Here is a 26,306-nt window from a genome sequence, read left to right as displayed (position 1 = left end):
CCACAATAGATGGGGATATCCCTCCTCCCTCTGCTATAATGACGAAAATGACAGGGGTCCGTGCTTAACCCCAGCTTATACCTATCGAAATAATAAACTTCCTTCTGAAGTAAGAAAGAAGTAAAGAATACCCCGTGACAAACGCTTTGACCCAGTTTTAACTTTTAAGAGAGACATTATACACGCTGCATTGGGGCCCACCTATTTGGATGATATAAGCCATTCATTCATTGGTCCCACCCAAAAAATCTTCTCCATTGTATCATCCTAACCCCCACTGAAATATTTGGGTAAAATTTGTACGGCCCATAAAGTTTTAACAAACAACAGCATAGAAACTTCCACAAATCTAAAATCTTGTGACCATCTTACGTGGAAATTATTTTCGGGCAGAATCTTTCAATGATGGGACCAACAAATGAATGGTTAAGATCGTTTGATCGCACGAACCTTGGCGTCTTTGAAAATTAAGATGAGTATTGCTTCACATTTCATGGTGTTAAAATTCTAATGATCCAATCATCGAACCACTACGGTATGAGTTGTGGACCATCGATTGAGGGCCCACCAAGATAATAAGATCTAGTGAAAATTAGGTCAAAACTGCAGCTGTAATTCCTTGGAGGCATTAAAATATGGTTTAGGGGCTTTTTTGGAATCTTATTGAATTACTGGTAGGTGCATATTGTTCCTTTTTTTAGCACTACATTTATTGTTTTAAAATATCTTTCGAACCCTCGTTTATAGCTATTAAATTGCATTTAGGTTCCCAATGAACCATTAATTTAAAATTCTCTTAATAACCAAGGAGGATTCAAGAGGAATATCTACAAAAGAAAGGTGCAAACATGTGAATTCATAAGAAAAATATCAAAGAAATCTCTTCAATACGTTATTAATTTTCTTTTTATTTAATCGGCAAATAGTGGCTCGTGCCAGCTCACACTTCTGACGAACACTCGGAAAAAAAGAAGCTTTTTCTTGGAATCTGTCTATACTACGCTTCTGTGCGTAGTACGCACTCCTACCTTTGTTCATAAATCAGTAAAAGTTGGGCCCACATTTATTTTTCAGGTGACGTGCCAGAAAGAAAACTTCACGGGCCCACTAAAGTTTTCGATCCAACAGACAGAATAATTCAAGGTCAAAACCTGTAGCAAGCCGATCATAACAGTGTACACGTGGCAATGTGCTTTCTGAAAAAGGATCACATCAGTCAGATTGATGCATGCATGCAAAAATCAACGGCTTAGAATCATCTTAAAAGACAATTTTCTCATCATGCGAGATCGAAGGTTTAGAATCATTCAAATAGAGTGGGCCCACAGGAAATACACCGTATTTGCTATCGCTAACAATACTCACGGTCCAGATCATCTACACGTGGCAGTGATATGTCCGTACGATGATCGTTTTCATCAATGAAAAGAATCTTCGCCATTGATAGATGTGGGTGTATATTTACTCCAGGCGTAAGTTAGAGAAGGATACCTTCTGGTGGGAACGAAGGACCACTGCAGTTCAGTTTTTTGCCTCTGACGCCGCGTGTAAGATTCTGATTTGTTACAATCGGCTCGGCAAAGATTCACGGCGTAATGGAAGAACAGACTTCGGTTCATAGCTGTCGAATGGGCCCACATTGGGAATTTTTTTAATTATTATTATTCCTTAGAAGACAATGACCCAGAAAAAGACAAGGGAGTCCTTTAAAATATATATTTAACAAAGGTGAGTATTGGATCCTTCAATTCATGACCTTTGCATGAGTTTTTTTTATATGTTGTCTGCATCGTGATTCGAATATATAAAAATTTAGAGCAAAGGCCGACATTTTTCTATGATCCAAACCGTTCATTTGCTGGGCCTTGGAAATCACCTCCACAGGATGTTCCTAATTCTCCGATCTATAGAGGGTTATAATGCGCTGTCCTTTTAGAGATCCGTGGGATAAGAAGATCATCCTATGGATATGATTCTTACAACACACCATATTTATGTCAGGGCCCAACATATGAATGGTTCGGATCATTGACCAATGTGGTCCCACTGTGTTGTTATAAGGTGGGTCCTATTGTATTTTTATACAAAAAATATGCACAATATATTAAAAAAAAACTCTTTCCATTTCATTACTCTTTTTGTTAAAGTATTTTCTTCTCATAATGACTAAAATAACCTTGTATCCAATGATTGAAACTTGAAAGGCCAAAAATCCAAAGAAAATGTATTTATACCAGTCACCAGACACTACTTAGTCAAGGTGGCAAATGTGTCGTGCCGGGCCAGCACGGCCTGACCAAATGAGGCCCGGGCCAGGCACGGCACGGCACGGAAAGGGTTCATGGACCGTGCCGTGCCGGGCCGAAATCCTTGAGGCTAGGCACGGCCCGCTGCCAGTTGTGCCGTGCCGGCCTTTTTTTTTTTTCTTTTTTTTGAAAATATATGTTTTGGACGAAAATACCCCCCAAACTAGCCGTTTGAAACAACTTTTGGGGGGTATTTTCAGGTTTTTCACAAAAAAAAAACATTTTATAAAGGGGGAACCTGGCTCGCGGGCCATGCCGTGCCGTGCCGGCCTGCCGGGCCTCCCAACCAAGCCCAGCAAGGCCAGCTCTTCGTGCTGTGCCGGCACGGCACGCGTCACTGTAGCTATCCGTGCCGTGCCTTGCCGGCACAGCCCGTTTGCCACCTTGACTACTTAGACACCTATTGCTATGAGATAGTTCATTTTTCATGTTACATTGCTAGCTTTTCTTGTTTTAGGAATTTTTCGCCCCCAGTATAAATTTTTGTAGATATATAAACCTCATTATAATGAAGTAAATAATGATAAATAGTGATAAACAGATTAAAGAAATTTGTATTTCTAAGATATTTAATAGCTATTGAAGAAGAAAAAATTTGTATGATATTTAATTGCTACAAAAAATATTGCACATACATAGTATTTAATAGCTAATGAGAAATTCATATTCCTGAGATATTCAATACCTATGAGGCAATTTACATTTATAAGAGATCTAATAATAGTTGGAGCAAAGTTAATATTTATGGCCATGTTTTGCAAACATGGATTTTTTTCAGGAATTATTATTTTGCCAAGTGGTGACAGAGTGAAAGGGCAAGAGAGGGGGAGAATTGAGAGGTAGGAATGAGAAAATGATGCTACGTAGCTGAAAATAAGAAAATGTTAGAATATGTGGGATCCAATGGTTGGATTGGGTTAAGATCTCACTGTTGGATCATCTTGGAGGTAGATTGGGTAAGTTGGCTAAATGAAGCAACTAGATAAATTAGCCAAGTGGATTAGAAGAGGCAAGCAAGAGAGATTAGGAAAGTAGATTTGATTAGGTTAGATTAGAATATTCTAGCGTTATCTCTTTCCATAGTTGTCTTGATTTATTTTTATGTTTATTATGAAAGTGTTCTATAAAAGCACCAATGAATTCTCTATGTAAGCATCCAAGATTAGTGAAATTTAATTTTCTATTATTTTACATGGTATCAAAGCCATTGATCCGGCACTGACCACAAAACAAGCACTTCCGCTTTCCGGCGGATGGCGATCTTGCCGTCCGCCCGGCCACTAACTCTCCCTCCTATTCGCTGCAAATACGATCCGGCCATAGTTACGCCATTTTTTTAAACGTCTACTTGCAAAATCTACTTGCACCTGCTGTTGCACGACTCCTTCTTAGTGCTCTGTCTGGAATTTCTTCTTGGCTTGAACACATGTGGGCTTCAATTTTTGTCCTAAAGCCATATGTAATTTCTTGCATGCCACATGGCCTTCTCAGTTTTTATGCACAGGGAAGAGAAATGGTAAGCAATAAAAAGGTAGTCCGTCAAATCATCAATATCCATCCAAGTCAAAGCATTGCCAAGTGGCGAGAGAGTGAGTGGAAAGGGCAAGAGAGGGAGAGAATTGAGAGGTAGGAATGAGAAAATGATGCTACGTAGCTGAAAATAAGAAAAATAAAACTCTATCAATCGTTTGGTAAATATACGAGATTGATGAATATTTTGTTACAATTCTATGTTATGTTTTTTATAGGGAGATAGAGCAAAAAGGACCCGGTTTCTCATCTTTAGATGTTTATGCAAACTCTTTTATTAGTTTTGGTGCTTAAGTTTAGCTAATTGTGGAGTTTTAAACAGAAATACGAACACAAACGAAATAGGTTTCTTCTTTTACCAGGACATCCTATTATTTTTTCCTTTTTTGTGTAGAATTTTCATTCAAAGTGGAAGATCTCTGTTGCGTAATTCCTTCTTGGCCAAAACAATCATGATTTGATTTGTTGGAGCACCTGATAAGTGTGTCTTATTTGCTTCAATGGAGTGGCGTGTTTATGGTTTATATCTTCAATGTTCGCTCAAGCCCAAGTGTAGGATTGATATTTTTGTTTTCATGGGTCTCTTCTGTTAGAAAAATGATGTGCAAATCTGAAATTTAGGATTCGAGAATACCTTGAACAGAATTAATCTCCTATCTTGTACAGTCAAAAATCAACAGTAACTATTCTGCCAGAATTAATTGTAAACAAATAAACAAAAGTCGTTAGATCACTTATCGAGTTGAGGCATGAATGATCTTCGCTGTCCTTAAGGCAAATCTCGCCCCCACTATGACGAATCAACGGTGCAGATGGGCGTCTTGGCGTATGCCTCCAGGATTCAATAACTCTCGCTCCAGGGGTGTGCACTCACGCAGCCCGGATGCCTTAGAATTTGCTTATATGAACCGAATCGCCTTGATCCAGAAAGCTTAGGAGAGAAATAGAAGTTCCAAAAAAACAGAGAGAAGAACAATAGAAACCAACAGTCGTTCCCAAAAGATATCTTTCTGTATTCCACAAATCCGAATAAATAGAAAACTAAGAGACACGTTAGGTTGAAACGTCGCACTCATTTAGTGCGTGAGAAACGTTTCCCAATGGTCACTAAACCACGATTACGCGTTTTCTTAAACGCTAAAACTAATTCATGTTAGAAAATGTGACATCTCTAGAAAAAGTTATACTGTGCATGAGGTCTAAGAGGTGCCAAGAAACCTTATACCCGATGTTTGCGGTGTTACGAATGTTGAAATAATTGAGAGTGGTGATAATATTAACATGACGTGCGGTAGTAGGACCCATAAGACCTGCTGACAAGGGAATGTCTAATGGGACCAGCCTCTTAAGATTACATGGGGGAGAAATCACAAAGAGGTATATGTTTGCAATTTTTTATTCTTTACTTAATTTTATCATGTTACTCCTAGACGTGCATGATTCAATTAGATAGCGGCTGGAAATTGTCATAAGTGAGCTGCTTGGGCTAGGAGCTACGAGGATTTGTTGAGCTTATGCAAGAAAAATGAGGTTTTGTGATGGAGAGAGAAACATGTTCAACATTTCTCTAATCTTCTTTTGTTTTTTCTCATGAGGTATTTGGGATTCGGGTAAGACAGCATGAGTGAATTTTAGTATCGATCAGGAATTCGATATTTCATTATTCATCTATTCTTCTTGGGTTGTTGCATGGACTGCTAAACCGTTTAAGAAATCTTAGTTGAATTTTTATATTCTTTTATGTTGCGCTAAAACTTCCAGCTCTTTTAATATCATGAAAGCTGCTGCTACAATGAGAATTTGTAGTTTCCATCTTTTGGATTACAAGAATAGACATGAAATGAGAGGAGGTTTTTATGATTGTCATCAATATCTAGTTAACAGCAGTATAAACTTCTTTTGGATAGTCTAATGTTTTTTCCTCTGCTTCTATAGAGAAGTCGGTAAGTTTCGAACATGGTATCACAACCAAAGGTCTCGAGTTCAAACCTCCCCGATAGTAAAAATCCACATGCGATGGTCGGCTCAAAGTGGAACCTCATGTGCCACGTGTTTGCCAAGTGAGCCACACGTGTGGGGGAGTGTTAAAGTATAAAAGATAAACAATGCATTTCTCCAACAGCTTAAGCTTTTGGGGAAGTTGGTAAGTTAACACTTATTCCCTCCAGGTTGAAGTGGAGAAGAGATGGGAGATTGACCTATTTATCAATTTTGCAAATACTCAAACATTAATTGAAAGCAATTAGATTTCATAATTTACCACTGTCTTAGAACAATGAAGCTTATTGTTCTAACAATTAGATTTCATAACTATGCTCTCTTGCTCCATGTATATCTTTCGTTTTCTATTAATATATCTGGTCGGGGTCCTGCCTAACCCCAGCTTACCCATTAAAAAAAAAATGAAGTGTTTCTTGAAGTAGTTTTTTTTTTTTTTTTTCTTTTGGCGTTTATTTGTTTCATGATATTCAAATTGATTTGCTGATATTCTTAAAACTCCCTTGAATGATATCTCAGATTATGTTAATTTGCTTCTTCCAAATCTCCATTCTGAATCTTGCTCTTCACGAACAGTTTTCTTTCAAATAGTTTACTACTCGAGCAAAATGATTGTGGGGAATACTAGAGAGATCTTCCAATCTAATTAAGTCTGCATGCTTAAATCAATGGAATCTCGGACTTGGCCTTCGCAGACAAGGGACCATCCAAAGAAAACCCTAAATTACTCGTCTCTCAGTGTGTCTTGCTCTCACTAAGCAACCACCCTTATTTCTAAATGATGAAGTAGGGTTAGGTCTCCCATTCACAACCTTTCTTGCTAATATTGGGCCCTAATTAGGGATTAACTCTAATTGTCTTAACTCTAAATTAGAAAATACTTATCACCTAATTAACTAAGATGTCAGTGTAGACCACCCTCTATGGAGTGTTCTAACATTTTAATATCAGCCTTTTACAAATTAACAACACGAAGTTGATTTTGACATAGATAAGACTTCCCTGCCACTAAAAGCTTAAGATAGGTTGACACAATCATTTGAAGCAATTAATTACACTAATTGTTAGGTTTACGCTCTCTATCCACGCAAGAATAATGAACTTCAAGTCACTCCATCATGTCTTTGTCCAAAACAGAAAATTAGAGAAATCTTCTGATAAGGTTTAGTGGTCCTCAAAAAAAAGGGTGAGTGTAAGTAACTCAATTTGGAATGGGACCCTCCAAAGTTTTGCCTGAAAAGGGGTTAGGAAACCTTGAAAAATTATTTTTCAAAGGAAAATAGATTTTCTTGGTGTCAAACATGCCCTTATTAGGAGCTTATTTTTTTTAGGATTCTTCCACTTGACCAATGGTTCTCAACCTCTTATTTAGTGGGTGTTTTACACCCACTTATAAGTGAAAAATAGGAGTTTCCATTTTACGTCCAAAGAAACCTAGCCTTTTGGAAAAAAAAATCCATGAAAAATGAGTTTACCATAGGAAAATTCATTTACAGTGGAAAACAGAATTCCAAATTTTCTTCCCTTGCATCACAAGTTCACAACAACATCCCCCTTACATCATAATGTGTATTATGGAAAGCTACTGATATTGGCACCACCATGTTTTAATAATTGCTCAAACTCTTTTTGGGAAATTTAATAACCTTTGACAGCTGTTTACATAATAAAAGACAATACAAGTCGGTGCATTCATCAAAACATGGTAGTGCCAATATCAGTATCTTATGAAAATAGCAAGTTACTGTACACTTTTGTTTTGTAGGTAAGTCACTATACACTTGTGATCCACACCATAACGTAGTTATATTCTTTCTTAAAATTAGATAAATAGGGGACGGATGCAATGAGATATCATGATGAGGGCCCCACTCTGTAGATGGGCATAGGTTAAAAATACTCTCAATGGAACAATCTCTAATTTCCGAGTTTTGGGCAATTATAAATTCTCACCCCCTGTAGGATGATTCACTCCCCTGGTAACGTGAATTGGGCAGACCTTAACGCTTTTTGGCGTGTACAGGGGGTGCGAATCATTCTGCTGGGGGAGCGAATTTATCATTTCCCCAATTTTTTCTTAAACAATCTTGCGGGACATGGGCCCTCTCTCCGATTTCGATGTGTGAGCATCTCTACAGTGGGGCCATATGATCTAACCAAACTACTCATTTTAACATGGAAAATTATATATTCCCCCCCTTTTCTTCCCCTGGCCACCACCTTCCAGTGTAAAAAGATCAGTCACAAGACTCACAAGTCACAACTCACACATACCCTTGAGGAGTAGAGGGCGTGGGCCCTAGGAAGGAAAGGGGGAGATTTTATCACTTTCGTTTTAACATAGACACGCAAGCACGGTCTCTCTCTCTCTCTCTCTAGACAAAGAGCGAGAAAGCAAAAAGGTCAGACCCTATTACCAGAGAGAAGAGAGAGAGAGAGAGAGACGTTGAATTTCTTTCCGCCATTAATGGGAGCTTTCAGGACATCCTAGGGCACGATTTCTGGATTCCCAAAATTCCTTTCTCGTTTCTCTAACCTCTAAAGAACGATCAAGCCTAGGGTTAGGGTTTCCAAAACCGGACTCTCTCGTCCGATTTTAAACCTTTCCATGAAGCTTCAGAGGTAATATCTTCTCTCCTCTTTCTTTCCCTATATGCCCCATGAATTCCCCTTCCAAATTCTCTGATTCATCATCGTGAGCCATTTCGGAAAATTATTTCCCGGTCAGATTTCCACTTTCCTTCAATTTCTAGGGCAAATTTCTGGAATTTTTGTTCGGGTTCAGTTGTAGAACGGACGGTTGAGTCTTAATGGAATCATCTAGTACCAATTCTGATCCGTACAGAAATTCATCTCCCGGTAATAGCTCGAGAAGATACGGAATACAATTTTCCGCGGCAAATTTCATCCAGGCACCCCTCTCAGCGCTCTTGGAGTATTCAGGGATTCTCCGTACCCGGCCAAATCATCAAGAAAACGAGAGTCTGATTAATGGAGGAATCGGTGATGGATTCCGTGACCAATTCCAGACCCGGTCCGACGACTCCGGTCCTGGAAATGGCGGAGAGGTTTCCATAAGAATTATAGGGGAATCGGTGGGTCAGGAAAGGGATGGGGAATCGGAAGGGAATGGGGTGTCTGTTGAGCAGATTGGTGGGGCGGAGAATCGAGGGGGAGATGGGGGGAATGGGAATGGGAATGAAGGTGGGATTGGAGAGGGGGATTCGAGATTGCCATCGCCTGATAATTCGCCGAATGGCAGTGTAGATGGGGAGGCGGGGAGTGGCGTGGGAGGTAATAATAGGGATTCTTCGTACCAGAGATATGATATTCAGCAGGTGGCTAGGTGGATTGAGCAGATTCTTCCATTTTCTTTGCTTCTTTTGGTTGTATTTATTCGGCAGCATTTACAAGGTATTTAATTAATTATTTATTTTTATTAGGTTTTATTCTGTACCCATTTCATTGCTTATATTGTTCTTGTTGTTCTCAGAGAGCAAGTAGGAAACTAACTGCGCATGTTATTAATTCTTTAATGCTTTTATTTAATTATGGTAATAATTGGTAGGATTTAACACATTATCCACTCATTAACAGCTACTTAAAGTTCGATGTTTTTGATTGGTTGAATTTACGTCCTATAAAAAAACATGGGCATCTTATCCATGTACTTTAGGTGTTGATGCGTGTGACAGTGTCAAACAAGGAGCTGTTTAACAGATGAACTTGGCAACATTGGTATGCCATCCATTCTGCTGATTAAAAACGTTAAAAGAAATGTTATTAGATAAAAGTACGAGCTAAGCATAACGTGGAAAATAATATCCCTGGGTGTCAAAATTGAAAATTGATATTTGAAAAGCTTCCTCCGAAGCCGCACTATTCGATACTAGACTGATAAAAATACCCTAGAATGTTAAAATTAATACTTCAAAAGTTCTCCTTAGGCTACTAACATTGGCGCAACCATGTTTTGATAATGGGCCGAACTCACCTTGAAAAACATGTTTTAATTGGCCGCTGAGAGTTTTTTGGGAATTTTAGTAGCCTTTTACAACTGGGTAAAACATGTAAAACAAGTTTAGTTCGTCTCATTATCAAAACAGTTGCCCTGTCCCATTATCAGAACAGTTGCACCGATATCAGTCCCCATGTAATAAGTGCCTTCCTTTGAAACCAACCCTGATCAAGTTTACTTAGCTGAAGGTAAGACAAGCTACAATTTTGTTCTGATTTTTCTTTCCATTTTAGCTTGCTCTGACCATCTTTTGTTAATCTGTGACTCTGTTTATCTTATTTGTAACTTATCATCTTTTATGATACATTTTCTGTTTCATGGTTTGATGAGTAAGGGGCTTTCAAAGTCTAAGACAGAGATGCTTCTATATATATTATGTTCTAGAATGACTTTTTCTTCATAATTTGTTATACACATTTATGATTCAGTGCTTGAAGTGCAGCCTATAGACCTTTGTGCAGCATATACTTTTGCATCTATTGCATTCTAGGTTGACCTGTTCTTAGAAATGTGGTTTATAAATTTATGATTGGGTGCTTGAAGTGCTACCTATACAAGTGCCTAATCTGTGTGTTGTTTGTGATCATGTTAACAAGTGTCTTGCATATGTGATTTACATTTTTACTTTTTGGATATTGTTCCTTTTGATGGTGACTTGTCACTTTTCTATAAGGACTTGCAGGTTTCTTTGTCACAATTTGGATTGCGGCGGTGATGTTCAAGTCAAATGATATTCTGCGAAAGCAGACAGCACTGAAGGTTCTATGTTTTTTAATCTGTTAAGGATCTTCCTGTTTTCTTCTTTGAGTTGCCTTGTACCTAATTTGCTCAATCTCATTGTAGTTATCTTCTCTATTATTCTCTTTATTGGAACACATATTCAACCTGTAAAAGCCTTGTTTTTATGTTATGATATACGATTAATTTTCTGATTTTACTAAATAGAAGTAAATCAGAATTCTGAATTGAAAGCATTCTTTTCATAGTCCTTCCAAGAGTTTGGTAGAGTAGGACATCATCATCATGTGTTGTAGCTCTAGCGATAGGATGATGATGAGATGGAAGCCTTCTTCACCCATGCGACCAGGCAACTGGTGCAGGCGGGCATTGGAGGTGTAGCCTCATCATGTGTTGTAGCTTTAGTCATCAACTCAACTCAACAAAGCCTTTGTCCCAAATTAGTTGAGGTTGGCTAAATGAATCCTTTAGAAAAATTTCATGAAGAAGGTGTTGTAGCTTTGTTCATAACTTAAAAAAATATATTGAATTTAAAGTGCTTGATTTTATTATCATTTTTTTTTATCTTTTTAAACTTTAAAGTTCATTCCTCTATGCTTCTCATCAAGATTTATATTGACTTTGACTTTCGTCAGTTAAATTTTGGAAGTGCAATTTGATAGGTGATATATGAGATACTGTCAGCCTTCTCTGGTTCATCTGACATAATAACTGATTGTTGGTGTCTTCTGCAGGGTGAGAGAAAGATTTCTGTTCTTGTTGGCATCACACTTGTTTTCATACTTCATGTGATTGGAGTTTACTGGTGGTACAGAAATGATGATCTTTTTTACCCACTGGTCATGCTCCCTCCAAAAGCAATACCTCCTTTTTGGCATGCTACATTCATCATCGTGGTGAACGGTATCTATCTGACCCTTATCTACCCTGTTATCGATCTATTTTTTTTTCCAAATCTATTTCCTATCATCTTTTTTTTTTTTAATGGTATGTATTTCCTATCATCTGTTTAGTAATTATGATTTATACCAATGACTCAAAGCTAAGTTGCTTTTGAACATTCTTGAATGTGTTGGAAATGAAATTCTGAGGTCATTATAATCTAGGTGATGTCCAACATTATTGCCAGTTTCCTCTGGAATTTAAGAGAAGCAGGTTGACCGAGAAATGATGTCCTCAAGAGTTAACATATGGCTACTGGTGAGCAGGAGGAAGAAGTTCAATCTGACACTAAAGTTGCGAGGATGGCAAGATGGAGATGCAGTGACTGGTTTCATTGCCTTTGGTTATAAGAGGTGTTACGGGGTGGCAGATGGATAAGGATTCTTTGGGGCTTTTGGAGAAGAGAGGAAGAGTTCTGGAGGGAGGGCTGGAAAAGATGGAAACATGGACTCTCTTGGATCTGATAAGGATCCCTTTATGGATGGAGTGAATGCTGTGTCTTGTGGAGGAAACTAGGTTTCGAGTGGCCTGACCTCCAGGGAGATTGTGGAACTAGATGAGAAAAGTAGCTCTCTAGGGATAGCCTTTAAGGAGGTTGCTGAACCGCCTAATTGCCTACGGAAGTAAATGCATGAAGGAAAAATGTAAATAAAAATATAAGAGTTAGGGTGGACAACACTGCAATAGAGACGATGAGAAACTTCATGAAAAAAATCCTTGTTTCCAACAACTTGAATGAATTCGTCGATGAGAAGCTTGAATTCTCGGATTGAGAAGTTGTGGAATCTTTCAGTCCCTATTTCTGCAAAAAAATGATGGCATAGTTTCAAACATTGGCTGACATGTGTCCTTTTTGGCCAACATGTGTCGGTTTCGATGGCTATCGATGGGAAATCCATGGGTACTTTTATCGTTACAATATGCCGCCCAACATTTTGGCAAACGAACACTGATGCATGTTGGTAACGTTTCAATCATGTCGACCTGTAATGTCCCAAGTTAGCAACAGGGTTGTGGGGACCATCCTATGTTGGGAATTCACATTTATGAGGGTGGCCCTACTCTATATGTCCCTTGCACACGCTAGATTTTTTTTTTTGTAAATGTTTGGGAGCTTTGAATAAGCGAGGGCTTGCTCTGATATGGCAGGGTGGACCATTTGGTACTGTGGGTTTATCCATGTGGAAGTTAGTCCCATATGCCTATATATGTTACATTTGGAAGGAATAGAATAATAGGATCTTTCAAGAAAAGGAAAAAGGATGGGGGCGACTAGTCATGGATGTTAGGCTTGACATTCACATTATAGCTTGGGCGGGAGAAAAAGTGGACCCTTGCAATAGTGTTGGAGACATATTAAGGAATTGGAACACGATCATGATGAAAAAAAGAAGGCGAAAATTACTCCAAAGTGGGAGGCGCCACCGTCAGACTGGTTCAAATTGAATTTTGATGGAAGTGCTAAAGGTAATCCGGGTCGACCCGGCATTGGAGGCTTAATTCGTGATTCCAATGGTACTGTGTTAATGTCCTTCTGGGGTCCGGCGGGCTTGTGTGACACAAATGAGGCGGGATCTAGGGTGTTGTTTTGGGGTCTAAGATGGATTGCGGATCATAGACTGGGTCTGTTTATTATTGAAGGGGGTTCCGCGAATGTTTTGGCTTGGGCATCAAACAAGATTAGAGGACCATGGAAGTTGGGAGAATTAATAGCGGAGATTATGTACCTTGTTCGATTATCTGGTCCTTGTTTTCAGCAAAAGAGAAGATCTGCTAATGAAGCTGCAGATTGATTGGCAAAGGAAGGTGTGGAAAGGGCTATCATACAGCTGACCCATAGCGCTGTTTAGAGGCAGGGCAACGGGGTTTAGTCTTGTTCGTTTATTCCTGGATTTTATCTGATTGCTTGTTGATTGATGTCCTATGAAAGCCTGTCTAGCTTATGCTCGGAATGTAGTGGTTGTCTTGCCTCTAGATTCAGCGCATTTTTGTTATCCAGATTATGGCTGTATGTTGGGGGACACTTTGTCCCCTTGATGTATCTCTGTTTCGATATGGAATAAAAGTTATCTTTCAAAAAAAGAAAAAGAAAAAAAGTGCGAGGGCTTGAGATGGGGCCTACATGTATTTCTTAAGGCGCAAAGGGGAACAAAGAGTAATGAGTTTTCTTTTATGCGCTAGTGGAGAGGGTTTTTCCTTCACGTTTTGAGAAGTCGCTTGTTTTAAAAGAAAGGGGCCCACTATTATATTTTGCGCAAAAAGTAAAGTGGGGCCTGCTTTCACGTTTTGAAAGTTCCCTCAATTTATGTGAAGGATTTTGTTGTGTCCCATCTCTAAAAACTTTTGGGTTTTCGCGAGCTTAAATGTTTTGAATAAAAATCCTCGTTTAGGCTATGGCAGTTAGTTTTTTGGGATATTGTTTCCTTTAGTTTTGACAGGTACTGCTGCTGAGCACCTTTGGGCAGCAATGGGTTGCCCATCGGTTTGGATTTGGGTGTAGTGAGTATCGGATCTTCATCCCCTCGGCAATGAGTTTTTAGCGGATCTATCATTTGCTGGTCGACATCACTATCTTAGTGAGATATTAGCCATTACCTACGTGTTGAGTCTTGTATCAGATCGTCAGATTTTCCAAGTAGTTTTCGCGCTGATCCTCGCTTTCTCAACATTCTGGCAGTTATCTTCATCAAATCTGTACTTCGGGGGAATTTCTTATATTTTTAATGCTTCAATATGATAATATTATTTCCAAAATTTATTCTTCGTAGCGGCAATTTATTTTATCGTTTATTCTACTGTATGTCGCGGAACAACATAGGGCTGATTGTTATTATATTTATTGACTCTCGATGCTAATTTTTGGGTTTTATTATAATCAAATTTCTTCCATGAGGTTGTTAAGAAGGGCGGTTATTGAATGTTTGCATTATTCTCTTCAAGACTTCAATTGTGGATGCTATTATTTATGTTAAGATTGTCTGGTCGTTAACTATTGCAGGGCATGTGTTTATGACTGTTGGATATCATTTAATTTTTGCCAAGCATTTATTTATGGCTTTTGATTGTTTGGTTGTAGCATAATATTATTGGACATCCCTAATGAAATCCCGTTAGCATTAAAAAAAAAATTATTGGACATCCCAACTGGTGTCAGATCCATATGTCGCGTGCCTAGGTGGGTAAGATAAATATTGTCAAAGCTAGATCTTGCCGTCTATTTTGTGTTCGTATGACTGAAAGATGTTGGACGGTATGACTGAAAGGTGTTGGACGATATGACTGAAAGAGAGGGAAGGATTATATAAGTCGAACACCAGGATCATTCCGTTCCTTTCATAACAAGCAGATTTGTGCTCTTGGGATTGTAAATTCTAGATCTTTCACAAGTAGATCTGTGAACCATGGATGTTGACTGCAATGGAAAGAGCAACTTATATGCCGTCGCTGGAGCGGGAGTTGAAAGGACTGCCTCACTTGAGTGGGAGTTGAAAGGCCATCACTGTATTTTTTTGAATATTTATCTCCTTTCAATCCTTCTCGCATATCCAAGTTTCAGATTGATCCATCGACTAGATCTGGATTTGGAATAAGATCTAGGACGTCCATTCTCGAAAATTGCAGGTTTAGAGTTTCTGAACAGATCGGAGATCTCCGTCAAATCTGGACATCTTGACTTTGATAATATCCTATAGTACCGATCTAAGATTCGTTGTGATCTAACGGTCGGATTAATCAGGCTGTACGATCAATTTCCAAATCTGTTATTAACAATTCTTCAGAAATCTAGAACCTACCCAGATTTGAGTTTATCCTCCGATCCACCCCCAAATCCAGATATCATCGTCCTTAGGTCTGTTCCTACCATCCAAGTTCCAAAGCGATCCAACGGTGGGATCACCTCAATCTCTCCTTCCTACCGGCTGTCCAGATCTATAGCCATCACATCACTCTTTCAGATTGCAACTTTTGCTTATTTCTCCTCCCACAGATCCATCCTTTGTCACTTTGATTTTGTTTATTTCTTTTTTTTTTTGGGTGGGAGGGATGTCACGCTGGTATATGCATGCAAATTGTGGTTGACATTCATGACCGAGTACATATTTTTGGTTGCAATTTACTATTGCTTGTAATAAATATGTCACAGTTCCTTTTAGTATTTGTAATTTGTATAAGAAAAGCAATGGTGCTATATAAAATCATTACTTTTGCTAAATATTATATTCTCTGTTTCAAATTCACGTGGATTAATTTTGTCTTTCTTTTAAAACTTTAAACTTGAGGGCGAGCCTTGGCGCAACGGTAAGGTTGCTCCATTGTGACATGGTGGTCGCGGGTTCGAGTCATGGAAACAGCCTCTCTGCAAAGCAGGGGTAAGGCTGCGTACATCTAGCCCTCCTCAGACCCCGCAATGGCGGGAGCCTCTTCCACTGGGCCACCCTTTTGTTTAAAAAATCTTTAAACTTGCTATATGAATATTCAGTCACTTGATATTGTTTTGCTTCCAGATACCATGGTGCGGCAGGCAGCAATGGTTTTCAAGTGTATACTACTCATGTACTATAAGAACAGCAGAGGTCGTAATTACCGTAAGCAGGTAATATACATTGTCATTCTGTTTTGTAATTTGTACTCATCTTTCTGCTTTGTAATTCTAGGTTACATATTGATTTCAAAGCTCCAGTGTTATTTAGTTTTTAAAATATAATAAGTCCTTATTGATTGTTCGATTTTCTCGTCTATGAAGTCGCAAAGTAGAAAATTCTCAAATTGAGTAGATCAGGCAAAAGCTGGAGAACCTATTGGGAACTATTCCATTGGGGTTCTTCAAAGTTCTGGGTCACTCTTTTGTCTAGTTTCCATGGTTTGGACCTATGATTTGTGGACACGGCATACTCCCAAAATTTAGAAACGGGGACACCCCTAAAATAGAAAGTACATATAATCACGATTTGCGGACATGGATAGTGCCGAGTTTCGTCACGGATATGAGGTATCTAACATGGCAACCCCTTAAAATCTAAAAATAGTGTCACACTCATACACATACATATAAAGTTACTGACACTTCGAGCAGTACACTTTAAAAGTGTCTAAAGGAGTCTCAACACGTGTGGACACTGGTCGGACACGACACGACACGTGTGTTGGCAATAAATTAAAAGTGTCGGCCAAATCATAGTTTTGGACATAAAATTTTGCTCATTGTATCCTAGTAATCCCCAAATATTTTTTCGAGTCAATTAGAAGAAGCACACCACACTCATGCCACTTTTTGGAGAGCTTGTTGCTTGTTTAAGATGGCAAATAACCATTGATTGGTGAAGCAACTATCCCCATCCAATCATCCACATTGTACAAGCTTCCTTCTCTATAAAGTAATCATAAAGCCTCTTGCCTGCTGTGTAGCGCAGTCACCCCCTCCCCTTGATGCTGTGCCGTCCCTTCCTCCCACCCCCTCCCTCCCTCCCTCCCTCGATTTCATTCGTGTCAGGGATGAATTCAGACACCTTTGTAAAAGTTAGTACTGATGATAAAAGACCTTGCTTTCTATTAGTCAACATCAAAGAACAAATTTAGTGAAATCAGGTACAAGATTTGAACTGCAAGTGGCAAGGTGGAAGCATCCATATCAACTCTATCAAGCTGAACTTTGATGAAGCTTGGGAGGAAATATGGGTGGCTGGTATAGGAGTGAAGAATAAAAATTGAAACCAGAGTTTATAATGTTACCGGAAAGGTAGGATCTTTGGTTAAAATTTTTCTAGAAATCTCATGCTTGAATATGACTTATTAAATGCCGTTGCATAGGCATTGAAAGTCATCAACGTGATCTTTGAATTGGTTGCAGGCCTACTCATATCTTGCATGAGTCAAGTGGCATAGCTGATTACAGTTTAAATTGACTTTATGCATCAGGCAAGACTTGCTTCTGTTATAAGACTTTATGCATTGGGCAAGACTTGCTTCTGTTATAAGTTTTTCCCTTTTAACTTAAAAGCAAAGCAAGAAGGTGAAACAAAATAAAATGGTTAGAGTTCTCCCCATTTAACTTGGAACACAGTTTCCTTGAGTATAAGGTATGAAAAGGGTTGGAACACAGGTTCCTTGAGTACACAAGCTATGAGAAGGGTATGCGGTATGCTACCTCCCTCGATATGTTGTGAAGTAGGGTAGCTCATTTTTAGGTTGTTGCTGTTGTGTGCAATAATGCTCGAGGAGTTTCGTTTGTGTCACTTTGGTAAACATATTCCCTAATAGTTTGCCACAATGTTTTGAGAGATTTAGGTATATTTCAATGTCCTAAATGCTTCAAGTTTAGGGGATTCGGATGGCCGGAAATGGCGGCCTCATTGTCTTGGACAAAAATCTTGCATATACGTCTTTGCAAGAGGGAACATTTCAATTAACAAAGGAAAGACAACTACACACTAGCTTGTTAATTTGGTCATTTATCATGTTTTATGTTTTTATTTCATAACTAGATAGTTGTTTCTGTTTGCTTTCTTTTAGGATTGAGTATATAATATATGATGTGTTACATCCCTAACATTTTGTCTTTAAAAAAAAAAATGTATTATTATGGTAATTTATTTAGTGATATTTTGAAAATTTGAAATTTTATATATTATAGTTTGGATCTGAAACTTTCCTTTTGAATAAATATGTATCATCTATGGCATACCCCCATCGTACCACGTATTGGGCTAAACAGCATACCCCTGTACCCGTTCCCGTGCAGTGTACTGTAAAACCTTTAGATAATGTTATGATGCATTATAAACAAATTCCAAAAAGAATATTCGTCAAAAAGCACTTGGTTGGCATACACAATGCATAAAGAGGTTCCTTTAAATGGTTAGGCAACAAAAATATTCATTTTGGAACTTTGATATCATTTGAAATGGAAATGGTATCAGCACTCACTTGTTTTGATGATGACACTCAATTCTGATTGTGGTAGCTTGTTGGGAATAATAACACCTCCAACAGCTGATTAGAAAAATGTAAATCAGAAGAGGAGTGCCTCATATTCTGCATTTTGTACATGCACGTCATTGTTCTTTATAAGGATTTTACTTTTACTTGAATTTTTTCTTTAATATATTTTCATTATGAAGTACTGGATTTTTTTCTTTAATCTTTTAATATGTTATCATTATGAAGTACCTTTATCAAGTATCTATGTACCATTTTCATACATGGTTCTCCATTTTGTTTTCCAGGGTCAAATGCTAACCCTAGTCGAGTATCTCTTGCTTCTCTATCGTGCATTGTTACCGGCACCAGTCTGGTATCGGTTTTTCTTGAACAAGGAATATGGGAGCCTTTTTTCATCTCTTACCACAGGGTTGTACCTAACTTTTAAGCTGACATCAGTTGTTGAGAAGGTATAATTTTTTGCAGAGATTATGTATCCTATTCTTTACTTAATACTGCATATCTTTATAATCTTCAAAACACACATGTACACACGCACGCACACACAAGTATGCATAGACCATTGAGATCGGTTTGTTTTATTTATTTTTATTTTTTTAAATTTGTAACATGCAGGTCCAATCATTCTTTGCTGCATTGAAGGCATTATCACGTAAAGAGGTGCATTACGGGTCTTATGCCACAATTGAACAGGTAATTATGGTTTTTTTTATATCAAAGCTGATGCAAGTAAGCTTCTAGAAACCCACCAAAAGTAGAAAACTTGCAAAAGAATTGAACAGTGATACAAACAATTCAATAGATCTTCACAAACAATGCTGGAGAGAAAACATACCAATATTCAGGATTATACTAGGGTTTTAATGTGTTCCGAACTTATCTTTATGATGTTTTGGTGTACTTTGAGGTTAATGAATATTCACAAGTTTCCCCTATTTTCTATTTTGATCATGTATTGAACAAATTTATTGCAACTTTATGATCAATTTCAATCCTTACATCATCCGTATAAAGCCTACTTTCTATTTTAGACCAACCCAACATAAAATAAGAAGTGTATTGATTTTCTCTCTCTAGAAAAACCCAAAAATCAACCTCTAAAAGTATAAAACTTCTAGAATAAGAATCCCTACTTGCTATAGTCACTTAATGATCGAGTGACTAATCTCCACCCCAAACACGTACCGCTTTGAACTCGGAAATTCCAAATTAGAGTGATTCCAACTTCTGATCTAAAAAAATTCACGATTTTCCCCACACGGCCCACCAAATAGTGGTTAAACTGTGCTCAAGATTTAAATAAAGTTCACGTAAATTAGAATGATTCATGTTGCATTTTCTTGACGAATAGAGCCTCAGAATGCCTTCTATTGACGTAATGTAGAACAAATATATCTATTGACATTGTAATGTAGAACAAATCTCTGATATCAATTTATGATACAACTTTCAATGGAAATAAAAATCCAAGAGTTGATGGGTAGCTCAGGTTACAAATATCAACTAGCTACGTCAAATCCAGAACTAACTAAGGAGTTAAATTACTGCAGAAAATTTCAACAACTAACTGTCAATTGATAACCAATCCAAAGAATACAAATTGCAGGAGAAAATAGATCTAATCCAACTTGCACTTGATTACAACTGTAGATCCGACCCACAAAATCATGTAGACATTGTTTCTGAAATCTTCGTGATCTTTGAGTTTTCTTCTGCAAGAAAATCCCACAAACAAGAATTAGGCAGTAGGACATGGGATTTGGGGTCATTGTTGAGATAAATATAGTCAAATGGATACAATACTGTTAACTTCATGAATGACATGAACAATAGATTTGTGGGAACTTACCTTCTTCCTCCTCTCTTTGTTTGCGTGGCGTAAACATTTTGGATGTACATATTTGACTGGTGTTTGTCTAATGATATTTGTTTTAGCCTTAAAAATATTTTGCCCCACATGTAACTTACACATGTTCGACTGTGAGATCTTGCAAAACCTGATCTATTGACGGTCAGACAAGTTTCTATAGCTATATGATAATATCAGTATTATATAATGCAGGGAAAGTATCCGCACTCCCTTGTTTTGATAATGGAGTGGAATGCCATTATTGAAAGAAGGAGTGGAATGCCATTATTGAAAGGTGGGAGTGCGGATATCAATTCCCTAGTTCATAAATATTAGTACTTAAGGCATAATATCTGCCTACAAGGAAAGCATAATCTAAAGAAAAGCATTCCTTATTCAAAGAAAATGCATAAAGATGGTATAAGATAGTATAAGAATAACACCACCATACTCTTCCTGGGTCGATGCCCGAGCGGTTAATGGGGACGAACTGTAAATTCGTTGAACAAAGCCTTTGTCCCAAACTAGTTGGGGTCGGCTAAATGAATCCTTTAGAAAAAATTCATGAAGCAGGTAAAAGGAATCTACCCGGCTCTAATCCTGGTTCTAGTTGGGTTCTTCTATGTGGATCATTTTCTTCCATTCTATCCTATCCAAGGTCATGTTCTCTATTATGTTCCTAGCTATCAAGTCTTTCCTCACTGTTTCTACCCAAGTTGTTTTCGGTCTACCCCTACTTCTTTTTGCTCCATCAATTTGGCACGAGTCACCTCTTCTCACCGGAGCATCCAAAGACCTATGTTGGATATGTCCAAACCATCTTAAGCGGTGCTCTCTCATCTTCTTCTCAATTGGTGCCACCCCCACCTTTTTACGAATGTCTTCATTTTTAATTCTATCTAACCTTGTGTGGCCGCACATCCATCTAAGCATTCGCATCTCTGCTACACCCATCTTAAGAATAACATCACCATAAAGTAAAAAAATTCATATACGTATGCACTTCATTTTTTTTCTTAGGTAACCGATCTATACACTTAATATGATAAGTTGATAATATTGAAAAGAATTAAAACATAAGATATTGAAGAGCAATGATTTTTTGAGTATTTCATCAACTGTTTTTGTTGGTTGTTGTTAAATACCCGGGTTCATCCGATGATTGAAATGGCCATGTCATTATGTTACAAAAATGTACTTTTTTTTTTGACTCAATGTGCCCATTAATGGTCGATTTCGGTCGTCATGGAAACAGAAACGTTTTAGTTTTGGTTGGAAATTTCGGTAGAAATCATGTAAAATTATGGGAAGTTATGAAAACATATGCAAATGATAGAATTTTATGATGAAACTTAAAGAAATGCTAGAATAAGCACAAATACACACTTAGAGACCATCACTTAAGCAAGATAGTCATCCATAATGGTTTAAGAACATCAAACTCCCCTCATTTGGCATGTAATGCATTGAAATATTTATACATTATACATAGAATACATTTCACGTGTAATTCATATAGATATAATTATATAACACATACTTATATAACAGGGCGGCCCAGTGCACGAGGCTCCCGCCATTGCGGGGTCTGGGGAGGGCTAGATGTATGCTGCTTACCCCTGCTTTGCAGAGAGGCTGTTTCTGTGACTCGAACCCGTGACCACCAGGTTACAATGGAGCAACCTTTCCGTTGCGCCAAGGCTCGCCCTCTATAACACATACTTATATAACAGGGCGGCCCAATGCACGAGGCTCCCGCCATTGCGGGGTCTGGGGAGGGCTAGATGTATGCAGCTTACCCCTGCTTTGCAGAGAGTAGACCTGGCAAAAGCGACCCGTGCCCGCGGGTCGACCCGACCCACCCGCAAATTTGCGGGCACGGGTCTAAGTTTTAGTGACCCGTCAAAAACTAACCCGCGGGTGACCCAACCCGCAAAAACACGGGTCGGGTCGGATCAACCCGCGGGCACCCGCATTTTTACCGTATTTTTTAATTTTTTTTTGAGAATGTTATCAGCACTACTGTTTTTTATGAGGGAACTCCTCACTTTATAAAAAGTACGGTATGGCCCGCACCATAGGATTATCCAAACCGTCCATTAGATGGGCCATAGCCTAAATAGGTTATGCCCCAAAATTATTTCCATTGGTTGATTCTAACCCTCCGATCTATAGAGGGTTAGGATCAACCCTCTAACATTCAGATAGGAGGGTTAGGATCATCCTATGGAAATAATTTTTGGAGCATAACCTATTTAGGCTATGGCCCATCTAATGGACGGTTTGGATCATCCTATGGTGTGGGCCATACCATACTTTTAATAAAGTAAGAGTGCGCTCATAAGAAAACAGTAGTGTTGATAACATTTCCTTCTGTTTTTTATTTTATAAGAATTTGCTACCAAACTTCTCCTATGGCAACTTCTCGGCATGTGGCCATCGTGGTGAAAAGATGCGCACATGGCAAATGTTGCTAGCAAACAAAAAAAAGTAATCATTACACAAAAAAGTAAAATAGCTAAAGTTATAAAGTTTTAAATGAAAAATTACCGAGAAAGGGTTATAAAGTTGTAAAATTACGAAAAAAATACCAATAAAATATAAAAAGTTATGACAATTACGGAAAAAACAGATGCTGTCAAATCAGGAGAATTATTACAATCCCATATTTGCGGTTGACCCGGCCCACCCACGGGCCGCGTGGGTCACCTAAATTCTGACCCGCAAAAATGCGGGTCATTTCCTCACCCGACCCGTGGACCCGCACCCGCATCACCCGCGGGTTGACCCGGCCCGACCCACCCGTTTGCCAGGTCTAGCAGAGAGGCTGTTTCTGTGACTCGAACCCGTGACCACCAGGTCACAATGGAGCAACATTTCTGTTGCGCCAAGGCTCGCCCTCTATAACACATACTCATATAGTATACCAGTAATACACTTACTGTTTTTGGCTTCGGTATGCATTTTGGTTTCAGTTTGTGTTTTGGTGGGGATGGAAATAGAAACATTTTGATTGTTTCATGTCTGTTTTGGTGGAAATTTAAAACCATGCCTCCATGCTTCCGGCGGGTGGGTTTTGGCAACTTGCAAAAATCATTCCTCTGAATTGGAAATTGTATCTAGGCTAATAGAAATACATAAAAAAATAATTAAACAATATATGCACATAAATAATGCCTGTGAAAATGAAAATGGAGAGTTTTTCTTTTCTTTTCTTTGTTTGCCTAATAACTACAATACATGTCCAATGCAAGCATCCACTCACGTCTGATATGGCATTAATTTTCTTTTATAAAAAATACAGGTTATTGCTGCAGGCGATTTGTGTGCTATTTGCCAGGAGAAGATGCATACACCAATCTTACTCCGGTGTAAACATATCTTCTGCGAAGACTGTGTATCTGAATGGTAAACTTATAGCTTTAGTCTTTCTAATTCATTCTCTTATGCCTTTGTTGTGTTTTCATGCACTGTTACTAGCACTTCTATATGCATGTAGGTACTTGCATTTATGTATTGATACATTCATGTTTACTTGATTAGGCATAATAACTTCAAAGTGCATGGATGCATATCTCTGTGCTTTGCTATGTAGATATGTACAATGCACATATAGGTTCTGTTACTTTATCAACACGTATACTTGACGTGGGAATGCACATGAGCTAAACACTTGTATCTTTTTTGGGTGTATTGTGTGTTTTTTTTTTAATGACATAGGGTATCCCCACCCCATTTTAGGGCAGGACTAATCCCTATGGATGCTCGCAATCACCCGTAAACCACGCGCATTGGTTTACTACAGAGGGATTCAAACTCTCATCAATGGGGAGCATACCCTGATACCCATGATAAAATTTTTTTTTTTTTTTTTTTCAAATGCAGTTATGCTAAAATTGATGTATTTTGCTATACTTGGCACTTAGTTATTACATTAGAAGTCTGGTAGACACTTTTCCCACCCCTTGCCCCTTTCTCTCTGGTTTTTCACTTGGAAAAACTCGCCAAAAATAGGTGACCTCTCTGGTCTCTATAGTTAAGCCATCCATACGGGAAACCTCTGTTCGAAACAAGGTTGGTGTGAAAGTGGTTTAGTTCATAGTAACCAATTTTCATACTATAAATCTATAATGCTTCTTTCAGCACTAGAGATGAAGCAGGTGATTTGGACAGGCATGACTTAGTTTTGGTTACAACAAATGAGACTGGTGGAGGAACAAGCTCAGCTTGCTTCCTCCCCGTGTTAGTATGATTGGGAACTGATGCCTTCTCCTAGTTACTACTATATGAATGGATCAATGTTCAACTACCCGTTGTTTTGTTTTGTTTCGGCATCGTAGTAGTTGGGCTGCTAAAAATTTTCAGGAAAACAGTCATGGTCTACTAGCACGTATAGAGACGTGTGATATGTGTTCAAGTCCATTAATCTGGTCAGCCAGCATCTTTATCTCATTTTCCATATGCGTACTTTAGATTTTTTTGGAAAGGGTTTAGTCATGGTCTACTAGCACGTATAAAGATCTCCTTGTCTGACATACACATTTGCTGCTACTAACCAGTTCCACCTTTCAGCGTGTTCAAGAGATTCATAACTTCACTTTCTTTCAGGTTTGAGAGAGAGCGGACGTGCCCACTCTGTAGGGCGTTGGTGAAACCGGCAGAGTTGAGATCTTTTAGTGATGGTTCAACAAGCCTGTTCTTCCAGTTATTCTAAATCGGACCATTGCCGGAAAGCTGGAAAAGTTGCCTTGGAACTTAAAACGCTACCTGAAAACTACACCATTTCATTTGGGTAAAATTCTGATGTATTTTACCACCATTTGGGCTCCCTGCAAAGCCTCCCGGAAAGTGGATCATAATCCAAAAGGACAGTCCTTGTATTCATATTCTGTATTCAATGTGAGTGTATCTCATGGGCCCTTGACGGGGGAATTTTCAAAAAACTACACAAGTTGAGTGTCTCTGACTATATGTCTCTCTTTATATCTATAGTGATATAATATTATATACTTATAAATGAAGATCCTTGGTATATTTTGCAAATCTTGCATACTTCTTGGTCAATTCGGAAACAGATAGCTTGTATTATTGTAGTCGAATGATTAGTGATGCCATGGAACAATCAGTGTACTTTGTTGGGACCAATGGGGGTGCCCTCGTAGATGGTTTTTTATCATATGGGCGCCCTTCAGTTTATCATTCCTCTATTTATTAACCTTATTATATATATTTTAAATATGAGATTTGCTAGGGACCATCTCAGAAAGTCATTTTGCGGCTGGCCGTTGCATGTGAGAGCAGCCACACAGGCTCACTTTTCAGCAGATTACTAGATACATTCGATTTTTTCATATCCAATGTTTATTTTCAATGGCATTTGTGCATCTAAATAGGCTAAATATCGGTTTCTAAATCATTTAAATATATGAACTTGAATGGATTTAATACAGGTACCCAACTGGTTTTAACTGGATTTGGGTACAGCCTCCTAAGCCCACTTTGTGTTTAGGTTTAAAACTTTGAACAGACTTTACTCGGATATATCTTTACCCAAGTAAACCAGGCATTGAATCTGTAATTTTTAAGGCAAATTGCATGTTGCAAGGGCAGATTTATGTGGGAAATTCGGGATGAGCTTTTACCATGAAATCGTTCCTGAATCGGGCTGATTCCAATTCATTTTTAGTAAAAAAACTCAACCCGCTCGGACCCGTCCTGACCCAAGTTGGACGTCCGACATGATCTAGATGACCGTTCATCCGTTAAAATCCACCATAAAGATGCCAGCGACTACACAATTAGAAAACATAGCAGATAGTTAGGATTGCTTGAACCTGACGATATTTTGAGCTAAATAGTATATATCTTCATGGCGACTGAGGTCCGCTTGGATCAACAATTCAGATGATGCCAATGCCTTCGGATTTTGGGCCTAACTGTTTATGCCCACCTATATAGAGGGCCCGCCATTAGTCACATCTCATGG

At 38.4% G+C, this 26,306-nt stretch overlaps 1 protein-coding gene across 2 annotated transcripts; it reads left to right on the top strand.

The window, feature by feature from the left end:
- The first annotated feature begins 8,168 nt into the window (after positions 1–8,168).
- Positions 8,169–25,363, top strand: LOC143849723 (uncharacterized). 2 transcript variants are annotated; one of them, XM_077358885.1, is made up of 8 exons: positions 8,169–9,248; positions 10,526–10,611; positions 11,325–11,493; positions 16,038–16,126; positions 18,756–18,920; positions 19,087–19,164; positions 23,625–23,728; positions 24,929–25,363. In XM_077358885.1, the coding sequence occupies exons 1-8, from the start codon at positions 8,645–8,647 to the stop codon at positions 25,032–25,034; spliced, it is 1,401 nt and encodes a 466-aa protein (XP_077215000.1). In that variant the 5' UTR covers positions 8,169–8,644; the 3' UTR covers positions 25,035–25,363. The 2 variants fall into 2 exon arrangements, with proteins under 2 accessions (XP_077215000.1, XP_077215001.1); XM_077358886.1 differs by having other exon boundaries at positions 8,171–9,248; positions 10,535–10,611.
- The last annotated feature ends 943 nt before the right edge of the window (positions 25,364–26,306 follow it).

Source organism: Tasmannia lanceolata, unplaced genomic scaffold (assembly GCF_043159265.1).
Source record: "Tasmannia lanceolata isolate RefF3 unplaced genomic scaffold, GAP_Taslan_0.1 ptg000018l, whole genome shotgun sequence".
Lineage (NCBI taxonomy): Eukaryota > Viridiplantae > Streptophyta > Magnoliopsida > Canellales > Winteraceae > Tasmannia > Tasmannia lanceolata.
This window is presented reverse-complemented; position numbering and strand designations above follow the sequence as displayed.